This window comes from Uranotaenia lowii, chromosome 2 (genome assembly GCF_029784155.1).
Source record: "Uranotaenia lowii strain MFRU-FL chromosome 2, ASM2978415v1, whole genome shotgun sequence".
In the NCBI taxonomy this organism is placed as follows: Eukaryota; Metazoa; Arthropoda; class Insecta; order Diptera; family Culicidae; genus Uranotaenia; species Uranotaenia lowii.
In genome coordinates this window covers 369,856,628-369,873,050 of record NC_073692.1, presented here as the reverse complement: position 1 = coordinate 369,873,050, position 16,423 = coordinate 369,856,628, and the positions used below count along the sequence as shown (strand labels likewise).

Here is a 16,423-nt window from a genome sequence, read left to right as displayed (position 1 = left end):
TTATTCTTTGAAAAATTGAGGCACTTGATGCCGCCCCTTGAGGCAAACGATTGTAAGAGTAAAGTCCTTTAATAGTGTTAATTATCATAAACTTTTTAGACCTTTCTGATAGAAGCAACTGAGTGTACGCTCCAGCCAGATCTAAAGAACAAAAAATTTTGAATTAGACAGTTTCGAGAAAATATCCTGTGCTAGAGGCAGTGGGTAGGTGTTCGGTACTATAACCTTGTTTATGGAAACCTTACAATCAATGACTAGCCTGATACTTTGATCTTTCTTAATGACTACCACCACTGGCGAAGCCCATTCGCTCACTTCAATAGGTGTTATTATATTGTCGTTTTCAAGCTCTTGCAAATGATCAAGTACCTTATCCCTCAACCGCAATGGAACCTCGTACGCCCTTTTGAAAATTGGAGTGTTATCTTTCAACACTAAGTCACCTTCGAACCCAACTATCGGTTTCGATCTATCTCTATCAAAAACGCTCGGAAACTTACTCGTAATATCTTGAACTATATGCTCCTCTTTAAGTAAATGAATGGTTTCCTCCGGGTCAGCCACCTTAGTAAACGATTTTCGCCAACCAACGCAGAAAATATCTAACCATGTCCGGCCCATCAAAGGTATGAATTCGTTGCCACATTGAAGCACCACCACATGTACCAAAGCCTCTACTCCATTCAGCTGCGCGCACACATTGAATTTGCCCAAAACCTTCAATCGTTTCCCATCAATCACCACCAAACGCTTGTTACAGTTGTATAGCTCAAAATTATTAAAAGCCCTTTTAAAAAACTCTTCAGAAATAACCGTTTCCGCCGACCCAGAATCTATTTCCATTGTAAAATTTCGTTTGTCAATAACAACCTTCACGTAACATGGCTCATTGATTTTCTTGATTGAAGAAATCATCAAACAAGACTCCTCTGTCTCAGAATCAGAAGTCATATCAAGTTTTAACCTTTTGAATAAAGCTGATGTGGACCCACTTGGTTTCGGAGAATCAACAAATCTAACCGCTGATTGCTGTCTGGAATTATAGTTCCTGGGTGTATTGTTGTAACGTTTACGCAAATAGCAGTAATCTTTAGTATGGCCCTTCTTATCACAATAAGTGCACACATAAACTCTCTTGTAGGGCCTCCTTCTTGTGAGATCCGCTTCTGGATCAGGAGAACCGATGCAACGATTCCGTAGGTTCTTGTTCGGTAGGAAGGCTTCCTGCTTTGGGGTGACTTGGCGCGAGACTGGCTGTGTTCGCTGACGTTTGCGAGGGAGAAGAAAGAACGCCATCGAACGAGGGAAAAGCCGTTGACGCAGAGTAATGTGTATAGGGTTGCCAATTGATATTTTCGGACATGTTTAATCATTTTTATGCAGTTCGTTTAGCCAGATCCCACATCTTCCCCCTTCCCCGAGAAGAAAAAAAAATATATTACCAGAAGAATAACTTATGTTTCCTATTTCGGTCCGACTTGCTTTGAGAAAATATTTACTACTGTTAACTGTGACTAGATTGTTTTTGATTGAAACCTCAACCTTCATTTTTACTGATTTTGTGATTCTGGTCTAAGAAACCTTTCATTGTTAAAACCGATCAAAATATTTTGCAATTTCTCAAATTGAAATTTTCAAATTTTTGAAATCTTAGTTAAATAAACAAATTTTCATAATAAAGCATAAAGTATGTTTTTCAGTGAAATATCTTTATTGTTTCCTTTTCCATTTGCATTCATCTCTCTTCTCTTTTCCTAGAGCGATTTATGAATTTAAAGATATTCTTTTTTTCGATTCATTCTTGTTTTTTTTTCTTTTTTTCCATTTTTACTTTCAAAAAGTTTCAACGGGCGTGTATTTCCAACAGAAGTCATTTAAAATGTATCCTTCTTTTGATTGCAACGCGAGTTGTCCTTCCTGCTTTGAAGACTCTACACTTTATCCTCTCTTTTTAAGGTGTCATTCTTTATTGATGTGTAACAAATCTTCCTCTCTTTGTAATGTTTACTCGCAATACTAATGAGTAATGAGTGAAGTAATCTTTTTCGACTAGTTTTGGCATTCCTCTAGTTGAATGTGGTCAGTGGTTGAATCTCTTATTTTGAAAACTAATACTCACTACAACTTAGATAGAGAACCATAACCTTTTTAAGTGGTTAACCTGGTAAGACGATAATCACCAGACCTATCGATGGCATGTGTCCATCTCGGCACTTTTAATTTAAAACTTGTTCGAACAAGTCAGTTCGTTAATTAAGTTAATTGTGTCGGTATACAATGTTGTTTTCATTTAGATTTTTTACTTTCTTTTATAAAGTGTAGCGCTTTCCAGCGATGATTTTCTTCGATTTCAATGTTAACTCATTTACGATGGATTCACATTTTAGAATTCAAGATTTGTTATTTAATTATTGTCCAGACTTGACATCTCGTTTAGTACTGTAATTTTTATATTTCCTCATTAAAAAGATAGATCTTTATAAGTGAAGAAAACTTAGAAATTCAATCGGTAATTTGCTTGTAATGATCAAAAATCTCACCGCACATTGGAGCGTCAGTCTGGTTCACCTTTTCATTCCACAGAGATTTTAGCATTGCATCAAAACATTACTGAATACTGTTCTGACATTTCTGAAAAGTTAATTGTTATTTTTCTCGAAATCGCTCAAATTTATTTGCACGAAAGCACCCAATGCAACAGCTTGAATATTCATCATCATTAGTTGTTTCATTTCTTTCTCCATTTCAACACATTTGGTTGCACATTATTTTTCCAAAGCTGTCAAGACGTCGATTGCGTTATCGAGTATCCATCATTAGCTAAACGTATCCAGTAAGTAAACCTTACTCAATCACAGAATTGTATTGAAAAGCAAATTAAAATCTTCTTACTACAATTTCTAGTTCATTTTTATACTTAGCAGATACCATCTTCAAGTCTCACAGATCTTGAAGCCAAACTAAATTTACTATTTTCATAATAAACTTGAAAGTACGAATGTTTTCAAAACATATCATGAAACTTCATTTCATTGGTTAATCACGCTGGAATCAACTCAGTTTTTAGTTTATTAACTAAGCTTTATCAATCACCTCCAATCAATCAGATTTGAAACTTGAGACGTTTCATGCTTCTATCTTGTTGAGTTTTTGAACTCAACAACTTTGCTGTTCGGGCTATCGAAAATTAATTGTATTTCATCATAGCAATCTGATTTAGATTGTCTTTTCTCAATTTCACTCTCGTAGAATTTTAAACTTAATTTTCCGATAGCTAGGGGCCAAACAACGGCCAAAGCTTCGGATTATATGTGATGCGACGAAAAAAGAGAAGATCAATATTCTACGGTCACATTTCACTGCTCATTATTTTTTCAAAGCTAAATAAATTAGATATTCACAGATTTATTGATGGTCAACTTCGCGCTCTTCAACGGCATCTACCAAGAGTAAAACATCCTTTCTTGGTTTCACCTCAATGTCTATTGGTAAAAACCAAGATAAGTTTAGAATGAACCGGTATCCGCCGGGATTTTTAATCAGTAGGCTTGAATTATTCGAATCAACTAAACAAAAATTCACTGGTTTGATTGATGTAGTTTCTTATTATCATGGTCCTTTTTTCATTTTTCAGCTTGCATATTAGAAAATAGCATCTGTTTTATTTTTTCTATTTGTCAAACTCTTCCTCTTTTTTTTGTTTTTATTTCTATTATGTTCCTACGGATTTTTCAATCCATGATTCGGTATCCGCCGAGCTATCATGACGGTATTCGCCGGAATTTTCAGTTCATTTTAGGTACCTATACAACTGACAACTAAAACAATTTTCCCGGTATGCGCCGTTTTTCTTTGTTCTTTATTCAAAGTCGGTGCCCGCCGAACTTTTGAAACTCTTTCACCGGTATCCGCCGGATTTTCTTTTCTCAAAGTTGGTATCCGCCGAACTACCAAATTTTCATCCGGTATCCGCCGGGATAATCCAATCTATGGTCGGTATCCACCGAACTATTTTAACAATCAGTTTTTTTCCAAATGATCATCCGGTTTCCGCCATAATGATCCAAACTATAGTCGGTATCCGCCGAACTATTTCAAATCATCTGATTTCCATCAGATTGATTTTTTCAAATAGCCGGTATCCGCCGTACTATTTAATGATTATCCGGTATCCTCCGGAATAATCCAAACTATAGTCGGTATCCGCCGAACTATTTCAACAATCATCTGATTTCCCTCAGATTGATTTTTTAAAATAGCCGGTATCCGCCGAACTATTTACTGATTATCCGGTATCCGCCGGAATAATCCAAGCTATAGCCGGTATCCGCCGGACTATAGAAATAAGCATCCGGTATCCGCCAGAGTACTTCAAAGCTTTAGTTTTAAACTAAAACTTTTGACCGGTATCCGCCGGATTTTTCCAAAAATGCAGTCGGTATCTGCCGATCTACAATAAGACAAAAAAAAACTTTCTTTCATATTTGGATTCACTCAGTCGCTTTTTTGATCGCCATCTTGAATCAAACAAAGCAACCATCGTTCGTCAGAAGAATCATATCATTTGTTTACTTTTTTTTGAACTGATATTTCACGTTCACATTTTCACTAGGAGTATCACCACTGTTTTCATTCTATTAATTACGGAGGTCCTGTCACGGTCGCCAAATGTGAGATCCGCTTCTGGATCAGGAGAACCGATGCAACGATTCCGTAGGTTCTTGTTCGGTAGGAAGGCTTCCTGCTTTGGGGTGACTTGGCGCGAGACTGGCTGTGTTCGCTGACGTTTGCGAGGGAGAAGAAAGAACGCCATCGAACGAGGGAAAAGCCGTTGACGCAGAGTAATGTGTATAGGGTTGCCAATTGATATTTTCGGACATGTTTAATCATTTTTATGCAGTTCGTTTAGCCAGATCCCACACTTCTCTCCCTGCTATTATTTCTATCTCTGTATCTTGGCGATCTATCTCCACTATTACTACGCTGCCTGAAATTCGATCTTACTGGAGGTCTTTCCTCCCGTCTACCCAAACGAGCTATAACACCTAGACGATTCTCCTCCCCATTCAAACGACGCGATTTCTCCAAAGCCAATTCATTACTTAGTAACATTTTTTCTGCTTTAGCCGCAGTCAAATTATCCTCATTGAACATTCTGCTTTGCAATTGTTTATCATAAGTTCCAATTACTAATAAGTCTCTTATGAATCTTTCTTTTAATGTACCGAAATTGCATTCTTCCGCCGCTAATTTTACTGCCAAAATGAAATCAATCGCTTTCTCATCGCATCTCTGTCTTCTGGTCCAAAATTCATTACTTATTATGACTTCAGAATCAGTTTTATCATAATATTTCTTAAGAGCGTCTATAATATCTTTGTAGGAAATGTCTTTAACATCCCTACCCGGAAAAAGCAACTTTACCCTAGAATACACCTCTGTTCCACACACAGCCAGAAAAGAAGATTTGTACTTGGCCTCCGCGTAGTTATTATGGATAAATATCCATTCCAATTGTTCCACGTATTGACAAAAGGATATTGACCCCGGAATGAAATGCTCGGTCGTAGTAGAAAGAGCCATACTTTGATCAAAATTTAAAAAAATAATAAATTTAGATTTCGAATTCAATAGATAAGTTTAATAAATGATTTTTGTTTAAAAAACACAAAAGACGTCCACAAAATGAAAAAAAAAAAATAAAAAAAATGAAAAGAAATAAAAAATAATTAATATAAATCCAATCACTAAAATGTAAAAAAAATAAATAAATAAATGTAAATAAAATATTTAGTCAATGTCGAAAATATATTTAAAAAATCACAGTAAAAATAATGCTTCGTCAAAAATCACATACCTGAAAACAGCAGCACCAATCACCTGTTTCACAAGCAATTAGCTTGAAAAAACAAACCAACGCAAACTTGTAAAAAAAAACTTCAGCAACAGCAACCGAACGCAATATCCGCCAACCAGCAGACAGCAGCAAAAAGCACTTCCGAGCAACAGCAACAAAAATTCTTTCTCCAACGCTTTTGTTGAACCGCCCTAACAAAACGGAACACGTTTTTCTTGGTTCTACAAAATGGCGATTTACCCAATCACCAGCCGACAATGAAAGAGCCAAATGCTTAAAATGGCCACCTCTCTAGAAAATTACTCTGTGACCGACGCCAACTTGCGATCAACTTTCCGGAAATCGTTCCACAGCTTTAGCATGAACGGTGCGTTAAGAAAAGTACTTTTAAATCACTGTTAATGTCCAATAAATTTTACCACGTCAAACCAAACTCACAAAACTTTTTTACTTTCCCTCGTCGCCACTGATTTATCTTCAAAACCACAAAGTTGTAGGAAGTTTCTTCGGAGGAAATAATAAAAAGCGTGTTGCTTCGGTGCCAGCCAAAATAGAAGAGACTGTATTTCTCCTGTTTATTACAATTCTCCGTCCCTGCAGTAGAATAGCTTTCGTGTTGAGATCGGCTTGAAGAGACGATCTCTTTTTCTCTCGAGGGTTTTACCCAACATGTCGAAAGTCGACAAAACACGCTTAATGCAGACACATCATTTAGTACGTAAATGCTGTTTTTTCGAGTTATATAAGATGTTTTTATAATGTATATGAAACGTATAGAAAAGTTTGTTGAGATATATACCTACAAAAATGTTTGCTGGGTAAGCTTCTTTGGAACCGTTTTACCGAATTTTTGATTGCATTGGAATGCATCCGGTGCATTTATTGCACCGAACAGCAACCGCGTAAACTGAAACAGCTTCTTATCCATAGTAATTAGCTGAATTTATTCTCTGCAACGATGTTAACGAACTCGATATTGGGCCTTATTCTGCGAGGCGAGTGACGTGAAGTGACTTAGTTTTTTAGAGTCACCGTATTCTAGCAGGCGAATGCCGTGACTTGAATGAACTTTAGGTGACTTGAATGAACTTTTTTTTACTGTCACCGTATTCTCAGAGGCGAATGGCGTGACTCAAGTCGGTGGCAAGTGACTTTTGGAGTCGTTACCTATTTCGCAAGTGACTCGGTAGGAAACAGATGAGAACGCAGATTAATTCCATTAAAAAACGATGGAGGTTTTTGTTTTCACAAAATAAGTTTGAAAAAGGACTAAATTTTAAAACAAATCGTTGAGAAAAACATAACTAGCAATTTTTAAAATATTTGGAATTCGTGCTTTCTATTCTTAGGGAATGGCGTGTCTGCTGAAGAAGTTTTGAGTTTATTTAAAATGGATTTTGAGCATTGATTTTCAAGCTTTTTAGTGGAGTCTAATTCCAGATTAGGGCAGCCACAAGGTTTGAGAACAAGAATCAAAGAAATTTATGTATAACAAAAATTGATGTGTAGCAGAGAACTCAGTTGAAAAAATCATAATTTTAAAATCAATTCTAAGACTTTTTTATGACTATTTTGAATATGATTTGAAAAATAAAATGGAATATGGAATAACAGGTTGTAATATAATTTAATTGTATTTTGAAAATGTTAAAGAAAACACTACAAATTCTTATTTGATCAAAATATGAAATTTTTTATTTCGGATGAAATTTTAGAAACTTCATTTCGATCCTAGGATTAAAATCACAATGTCAAAATACTGTATTCATATTTAATATTTGTCTCAGATTTGAATCTGTTTTAAAATTTATCTAATACGGATTTCAAAGTATTTTATAAAATCTTCATTAAGTTTTTTAAATGTTATGAAATAACTACGTTCAGATTTTGATGGCAATTCATAAAATTTCATTTTTTACATTCAAATCACTGTATAAAAAAAAGTAGAATAACGTTCAGAATGTTTGCTGATTGCTGTTACATTTTTCCACTAAGTCGAAACATCTTCAGTTTGACCATTTCGTGTAGGTTCTGGAGCCGATAGCAGAAATGCAGGAAATGTGGAATCTCTGTTTCCATCTTTGCTCAGTTCTGTGAATCATCACTGCAGTAATTTTCGTTGAATATGCTAGAATTGAAAAAAAAAATTGGTAATTTTCTATAATTTTGATCTTTTGACAAAGCTTACCTTCACGTAAAACTAGATTAAGCTGGAGAAAAATCATCGGATGTATGAATTGCATTGGGATTTTATTTGCTTACTCTTCCGCTGCAGAATCTCCTTGTTTTCTTTCATGGCTGGGACCTAAACTTATTCAAATTGTTTTATTTGAACTCGAAGCGATGCTGATTTTGAATTTGTTCCGACTGTTGTTTTGGTTTATTACAGTTCGCCAAATGAATCTCAAGAAACGTTCATGCTGCAGTTGTCAAAGAATGAATGCTGTGGCAAAAGTCCATAAGGTGTCATGAACAGGTGAGGCATTTTTTTTCAAGCACAAATTTAGCAGAACCGAAACAGAAAACTACGCCATTTATTTGTTGTTTAAAAGTGCCTATATTATTAGCAAACAGCTAGTATAACTTCGCGTGACGAATGGAACGTTTTGAAGTTTAAAATTTTAATTGAAGTTTATAAAGTTGTTCTTAAAATCAAATTAGATTTGCATCACCTTATCATGTAACGACGTTGGGCAAAAGTTTCTTCAAATGAACTTTTAATGTTCAAGTCGATCTAATTGTTTTAGGTGTAATATTCCATCGATTGCATGTGTATTAGAAGGGGGATTCAGGGCTGGTAGCGGTTTGACAATGAAATAGTAGGGACTTTAGTGACCAAAATTTGAAAAAAAGTGACCAAATAGTGACTTTGAGGACCGAAAAAAGTGACCAAATAGTGACTATGTAGAACGAAAAAATAACTTTGAAATACAAAAAATGTGACCAGTCAGGCCCGGGCGATGGACCCTTCCGGGGGGGTTTTCAAAATTCAAATTTAGATAAAATTAATAACAATACCAAAAATAAACAATTGAAAAGGAAAGGGTTTTCTTACACCATTTGTCACTCATGTTCAACACAAAAACTAAAAAAATGACTGATAAACAAAATTTTGGAAACATATTACAATGAATGTTTCCAATTTTCGATAAGTCAAGAAAGTAAGAAATAAATTAGTTTCAAAAGAATTTCTTAGCAAATTTAAAATTAAAAAATATCTGAATTTTAAAATAAATGTCAAATCTTGTACAAAACTTAGCATGAATAGATGTTAGGAAAATGATAATAATTGTTAATTTTTATTCATCTTAATTTGGAATTCTTTTCCTCATTTTTAACTGGAAGTTTAGTGAGAAATTCCGCTGTAATTTTTTAATTTGAACATTTTGATTTAAAATGTAAATTACCGATTACTGAATAAGAAATGAATTTTGAACAGAATTTATTCATACATAAAACCTTTAATAAAGTAAAATCCTCCATGTTCAACTACACTGACAAAGAAATGTTAGAAAATGAGAAATTATGTGAGTGATAAAAACTGATAAACAATTAAAAATAATGAGTTCAAAACTTTTGTTATTAACACTGCGTATTAAAATTTATTTTGAAAGTTGCTACTTAGAACAATTTTTCAAACTTTTTAGATTAATTTAAAAATCATGATCGATCCAAAAATATGATTTCAAATAAAAAATATTAATAAAAAGTGTTTAAAGTTTCAATCGCAGGTTTTTAAGCTTTGAATTACAAGCTCTGAGTATTTTGTCTCTTTTGATTAAAATATTGGGTCCTTAAAGAACAGAAGGTTGAAATTATGTTTTTTTTTATTTAAAATTTGGAGTTAAAGGCTTATGGCTGAAGAACATGAAAATTTAGAATTTAAAAACAAGGAAACAATTGTTAAAAATATGTCTTAAAAATTTAAAAAGTTTGATTAAAAAAAATTCGGCAAGTTGATTATAAAATTGAAAAAAAAACTGTACAATAAAATTCGATAGATTTATTTAAAAAATTGAAAAAACAGTATGGAAATAAGAAAGATTAGTTTTTAAAAACATTTCAGGAAGAGTTTTTTCAATAAACATGTTTCATCATAACCATTTTGGTGCTTTTTTTTCAATTATTGATTTGGTAAATAGTGTCCTCAACTAGAAATTTTGTAAAATTCGGCCATTTAGTTTTGGTAATAAAGAGTTTATTACTAGTAAAATTCCAACGTTTTCGTGGAATCAGTGAAAGAAGTGTGCAGTATTACGTTTATAGTGATGTCAAGGGAAATAATTCGGTATCTTCGGAGAAAATTGTGTTTACATTTGCACGATTTGGTTATAAGATGACGCGAAGAGAAATGTTTTATTTCATCGAGAAAACATCGAAAAGAAAAAATCAAGTGGAGATGGCGCTGTATATATTTGGTTCGAAACATGGCTAGCGTTAGCGTTACTTTCAGTATCCATGTTTCCAAGTGTGAACTGAAACCAGGAACGATTCCAACGGATAAATTGGTCGAATAATCTCTAGCAACAGCATCAGCAAGCTAAGTATCATTTGTCAGTCTAACTTCATATGGCGATATATAATTCTAGCTCATCTTTGAAGTGAAAGAACCTAGTGCGTTTGAAAATTCTCTAAAAACTATCTTCTATTAAAATATTTCATATCCAATAATGCTTAAAAATAACTGAAGATGGCGCTAGAAAGCTTTTGGAAAGTGTCATGACTATCATGAGCATTTTCACTTCTTCGAAAAATAAACAGCTTTAGGCGTTTTTTAATCCGATTTCGAACTAACACTTTTCAAATTCATGGATTAGATCAGCAAGCCAATTTCAGTTCGATATTTTCAGTTTGAATAATGTTTAAATATTTTGTTTTTTTTTATGATAAATTATACCACTTAATCTTTATTCAAGGCACTTAAATATTTCGATATTTGAAATTGAAAATTTTTATGCTGAGAAACTATTATGTTAACCAAATTGAAAAAAAAAAAAACAAAACATTTTACAGGGGAAATGTATGACGATAGGATTCTCGAAAAAGACAGTTTTTGAATGAGTTTTTTTAAATTTGTATTTTGTTAGTAAAAATTTGAAAAGATAGCATTGATATACAAAAATAATAAAGTTGAAAAAAGATCTGATGAATTGTGAAGTTGAAAATTTAGAATTTGTGGATACATGAAAATATTATTTCAAAAATAAAACTTTTGATATTTTATTAATTAAGAAATTGAAAATATGATACTCAGAAAATTTTAAACAATCTTAAAATTTGGAAATTTAGAAATATAATATTTTGTACTTCAAATTTCATTTAAAATCTGTTTTACTCGGAATGTATAAATTCAAAAAAGAAACTTGAAACATTTTAATTTTTCAAATTTCAAATTTAGAATGTGGAAGGTAAATTAGATCGAATTTGAAAATGATTTTTTTTAAATATGAGATTTAGAATACATGATTAAAAATAAATTCAAACATTTGAAAGTCTTTGAACACATATAAAAATATTACTCTAAAGTCAGGTATAGATTGTGAAATTATTTCTCGTTTAGAATACACTTTCAAAGTCGATGGAATTAAAAAATCAACATTTACATTTTTGAAATGCTTTGTCATAAAGTTCAATAAAATAGAGGCTGTTTAGCTAGAACACTATAAATCTTTGAAAATAATAAGTTACACAGAAAAAACTAATGAAAATAATAATCGCAAGGTTTTTCTAGCTGGTTCAGTCCCTATATAGACGAACAAACAAAAGAAAGTTTCAACGATAAAAACGCTGATAGAGGTGTAAATCCATTAAAAAAAAACTCTCAAAAGTGGCAATAAGACAGGTCTTCGAGCAGTTAGAAAAGCATCACCAACTATTAAATTAGAAAAACAAAGTTTTGAAAAAACTAAATGACACTGGTCAAAAGTGTTTCCTGATCATATCCTTTCTCCCACACTCCAAAACAAAATTGTTTGCTAGGATGCAGAGGTAACCTCGGTCCTAAAGCACAAATTTATTTCTTTCATCCCTTTCTCTAACTTTCTATCTATCCATTGACTACTAGGACGTGGCCGGCGCCGTTATTGATGTTCAAAGAGAGAGCATCAGTTTTGTACACTGAGAATGAGCTTTCAGCCCCAAGAACCATTCTTTTGACCTTTGTATAAAATTGATGGTCTTGGTCAATCACGGAGTAGCAACCATTGGCGATGTGGAATTCGTTCTACTGAGCCACGCCTGCGATCATGGTATTCGAAATGCATATCTTGTAGAAAGACAGACAAACAATGGTATTGATAATTTAAAAAAAACTTTTCAGTGATAATCTTTTAGTTTAAATTGGAGCATTTCGGGTTCAATGATTAAGGTGGATGTGAGTAGTCAATCAAGCTAAGCTAAGCTAAGCTAAGCTAAGCTAAAGAGTTTATTACTAGTAAAATTGATAGATAACTGATTATGGAAAAATGTCATTACAAGTATTTTTGACATCACAGCAGAAAGTGTAAAGAAAACTTGATTCTATTTAAAGCTCATCAATTCATATAAAACTTTTATTTCTAAATAATATGTTTTTGATTTGAGTTTTTGTAAAAAGAAAGTGCAGAAACTTCTCTAAAGATTTTAAATTATTTTCATTTCAATAACAAATCCACCGTACGAGGAAAGATGTGCTCTGATATGTCTAACCTCACTCGAAAAGCGGCGCGTCGAACTGCAGCAAGGTTTTATATTCGACACATTGACCAACCGTATTGACTGTGCTTACATTCTACAACGTGTTAACATTTATGTACCAACGAGAACACTTCGACAACGTCAGTTTCTTTCAATTCCTCACCACCGTACTGCCTATGGCCAAAACCACCCTATTGACAAGTGTTGTGAACTTTTTAATTTAGTGTATAATTTGTTTAATTTTAATATGTGCAAACGTCGTTTTAAAATAGGCTTAAGAAGAATTTCCTAGTTTTTAAGTCATCAGTCTGTACGGTAATTAAACCAAAGACGAAATAAATAATAATAAATATAAAAGCTGATAGAAATATTGCATACATATTTAGATTCGGGGAAACCAAATTAGTTGAAATTACCGTTTAAATTCATTGCACCTAAAAAAATGTAATTTTTGTGGCCTTGTGTCAATTTTTACAACCTTTTTTTTAAGTATTTAGCAGTACAAAAAATACGAAATAAAATTGAGTCTGAAATTGTTTTTTAAAGAATATTTCATATCATCATAACATTTGTTATGACATAAAAGATTTTTTTTCATAAAAAAATGGTTCGTTTCAATTTCAATCTAAGTTACAATTCTTAATAAAAACCCATTCTAACTAAAGACGAGATAGGGTTTTTGTATATCAAGTTTTGAGTTCCAATACAAAAGGTTGATTGAACTAAAAACTAGAATCTACAATCAAAGTTAGTTTCAATTCACGAACGTCAAATAATGTCGTAGATCGAAATGTCTCAAGCCAAGGGTGATTCATGCCGAAATTCCGCCGGATGCGAAACAAATTTCTGACTAACTGATCAAGTAATTTACCGTTACTACCGTCAATATTAACACGCGCAATTCAAATTACTCTTTCATTGGTTTATTATCGGTGAAAAAAGTGACTTTTGGTGATAAAAGTGACCATTTTTCGGAAAATAGTGACTTTAGTGACCAAATGATGAAAAAAGTGACTTTTTAGTGACTGACCCAAAAAAAGTGACCAAGTCACTAAAAAGTGACTCGCTACCAGCCCTGGGGATTAGATTTTCAAATCAAATTTCAATCTTAATTTGAATCTAAAATTTATTAGTTATTTATTGTTTAGATTCTAAATTCATAATCCAAATAAAGGAAAGAATTTCTATAGAAATAGACACAAATAAATAGAACACACAATAAATAGAATAAGGAAAAAAAATATATTAAAATTATCCTTAACAGTTATTACGGAATTCAGAAAATTTCATAAACTTGATTTAAATGTAATCGATGATTTCTTTTGAATTCAGCCACGGTACTGTGGCTGAATTCAAAGAAATAATTGACTACTTTGAAATTATAGTTTCATTCAGCTAAAAGGTTCTTCAAAACTTTTTCTTTTGAATATAAGTTCATAACCCTGTATAAATCGGAAAATATTTCCACTCGATTGCTTTATTGCCCTTCTGCGCATATGAGTCTTTTTATCATTTCTAAGTTTTCGATGTTTCCCTTCAACCTGCGTTACCTTAAAAACCAATCGTTATGTAGGCTTTGTTCTAAATTTTTTGTAAAAGTCTCTTCTCAAGTATCATCACATACGGCTAATTTTTTTTTCAGTTCGCATTTCTGACTCACATGAGATACATGGTATTTCAAGTGTAACTTTTTGAATGCTTCTTTGAAGTGACGTCATCCAAAATATGCAGGATGGCACCATGAAAGTTGTTTACGTAATTAAATATAAAGTTATGGTTTTCATAAACCAAAACATAACATTATGGATTTCATTTGTCAGAAAGTTTGAGCAATCTAGATCTAAACTTTTTATACTGAACATTAATTAAGAATATGAACTTTGAAACCAGAATTTGAAATATAAGTAATTATATCTGAAATCCTAGTTTTAAATATATACTCTTAAATCATTGAATCTGAATTATGAACCTATAAAAATAGGGTAATTAAAAAAACGATAAGACAATCGTTTTTTGTTGTTGAATTATATAGAGACTTATCATAAGACAGACAATCGTGAATATAAAATTAAATTTCAGATTAAGTTTTCGATCTGAATTTGAAATTCTCTAGCTGTTAAGATTGAGATTCAAAATGAAGAATCCTGACTCTATTTCGAATCTCGTTTCAAAGAATTCATAATTCATATTTTTTCAGTAGGAATTTTATATCTAAATCTGAAATGTTATTCCGTACAAAAAAAGAAATCCAAAACTTCAACCTGAACTATAACAAAACACAATTTGAATTCCGTTTAGGGATTATCAGCATATTCATAAAGATTCGGTATTGATTTAATTCCTTCTTTGGTTTAGTTGCATGAAAAATGCATTAAATCAGTATAAATTTTTAAATTCTTCATGAATGTGACGACATGCAGGAAATTGAGTTGTATCACACTACCTTCTTAAAATATACATTAGATGATTGATATTTCGCATGGTGAACCTGGTTCATTTGCTGAGGAACGTCAAAATGAACATCTGTTGTTCATTCGCCTCCGAAGCAATGAACTAGTCACCTGGAGTGAGTCGCCTCTCAGAATACCCCGACTAGAGTCACGTGACTACGACTAATGTGACTCCGAGTCACTTCATTCGCCTCGCAGAATAAGGCCCATTTAATAACATTTTTTCATCTCTTGTGCTTCCAGGAGACGACGCCATCATCTTCCCGGAGAACGACGGCCGAAACGAGCTGGCCGAACAGCTGCAGCTCGATCTGGACGACATGGAATACGAGCGGGACAACGATGGAGATTCACGCGTTCCACCGCTGTTCATACCGCGGGATGCCGAGGACGACTACGTCCGCCTGCCGGACAAAAACGGAGACTTCGAAGTGGTGCCTCGCTTTTTCGTGCGGGAAAATCGCCGCAGCAGTCAGCAGTTCGATGCCGAACGATACGTCGTGCTGCGGTTCTACTCCCGCTCGAATAACTTGTCGCAGGAGCTAAGCTTAACGAATGTATCCCAGCTGACGGGTGATTACGGCTTTAAGTTGGAGCGGCCGACAAAGATTTTGATCCACGGATGGTTGGGTAGTTCGGAATCGGAGGTTATCGAGCCGCTGGCCAAGGCACTGCTGGATCAAGATGACTTCAACGTGATCGCTGTCGATTGGGAGAAGGGAGCGCAAACGCTGATTTATCCGGTAGCTCGATATAGAGTGAGCAAGGTGGCTGAAGTGGTTGCAGCTATGATCGAGAAACTACTCGAAATGGGTCAAACTCCGGATCAGTTTGGAATTATCGGTCACAGTTTGGGTGCTCACATTGCTGGTTTATCTGGGAAGCGTCTCAAAGAAAAGATAGCGTACATAATTGGGTTGGATCCGGCATCGCCTCTATTCCGGTACAAGAAGCATCAAGATCGACTTGCCTCAACCGACGCCCAGTATGTGGAAGTCATCCACAGTAACGGTAAAGCTTTAGGCCTGTTTCGGAACATTGGAACCGTGGATTTTTATCCCAACGGGGGCATAGTCCAGCCCGGCTGTGGTTGGAGTTTGACGTGTCACCACGAGCGCGCGGTTCATTACTTCAAAGAGTCTCTCAAGGTAAAGGATTATTTTGCCAATCGGTGCGCCGATGTGCAAAATCTTGGCGAATCGTGCACCATGGGCAAAGCTCGACTAGGGGGCGTCGAGTTGGGTCGGCAGCGCTTGAAACCTAGCGGAGTGTACTACATGCTGACGGCGGCCACCAGTCCCTTTTTTAGAACGGAGGAATAGTTTGTGTGGTAATGATTTACTCGAAACACTGTGAATTTGGCTTTCACTCTCTGGAGCCACTGTTTGGAAACGTTTCTAATGAGATAAAATTTATAGAAATATAGCATTCGTAAATAATT

The 16,423-nt window shown here is 34.0% G+C and overlaps 2 protein-coding genes across 4 annotated transcripts in view; one reads left to right on the top strand and one right to left on the bottom strand.

The window, feature by feature from the left end:
- The window catches only part of LOC129747629 (uncharacterized), a 13,941-nt gene extending 12,324 nt beyond the window's left edge, over positions 1–1,617 (bottom strand). For 2 of the 3 annotated variants that reach the window (XM_055741922.1, XM_055741921.1), the window contains exon 1: positions 501–1,617. In XM_055741922.1, coding sequence (XP_055597897.1) covers positions 501–1,296 — 796 coding nt within the window. In that variant the 5' untranslated portion in view covers positions 1,297–1,617. The remainder of the gene's footprint in view (positions 1–500) is intronic. The other variant, XM_055741923.1, reaches the window with a different exon arrangement.
- LOC129747628 (phospholipase A1-like) overlaps positions 1–16,423 on the top strand; it is a 21,495-nt gene extending 5,072 nt beyond the window's left edge. Inside the window, exon 2 of the mRNA XM_055741919.1 lies at positions 15,226–16,423. Within this exon, the coding sequence (XP_055597894.1) occupies positions 15,226–16,304 (1,079 nt within the window). The 3' untranslated portion in view covers positions 16,305–16,423. The remainder of the gene's footprint in view (positions 1–15,225) is intronic.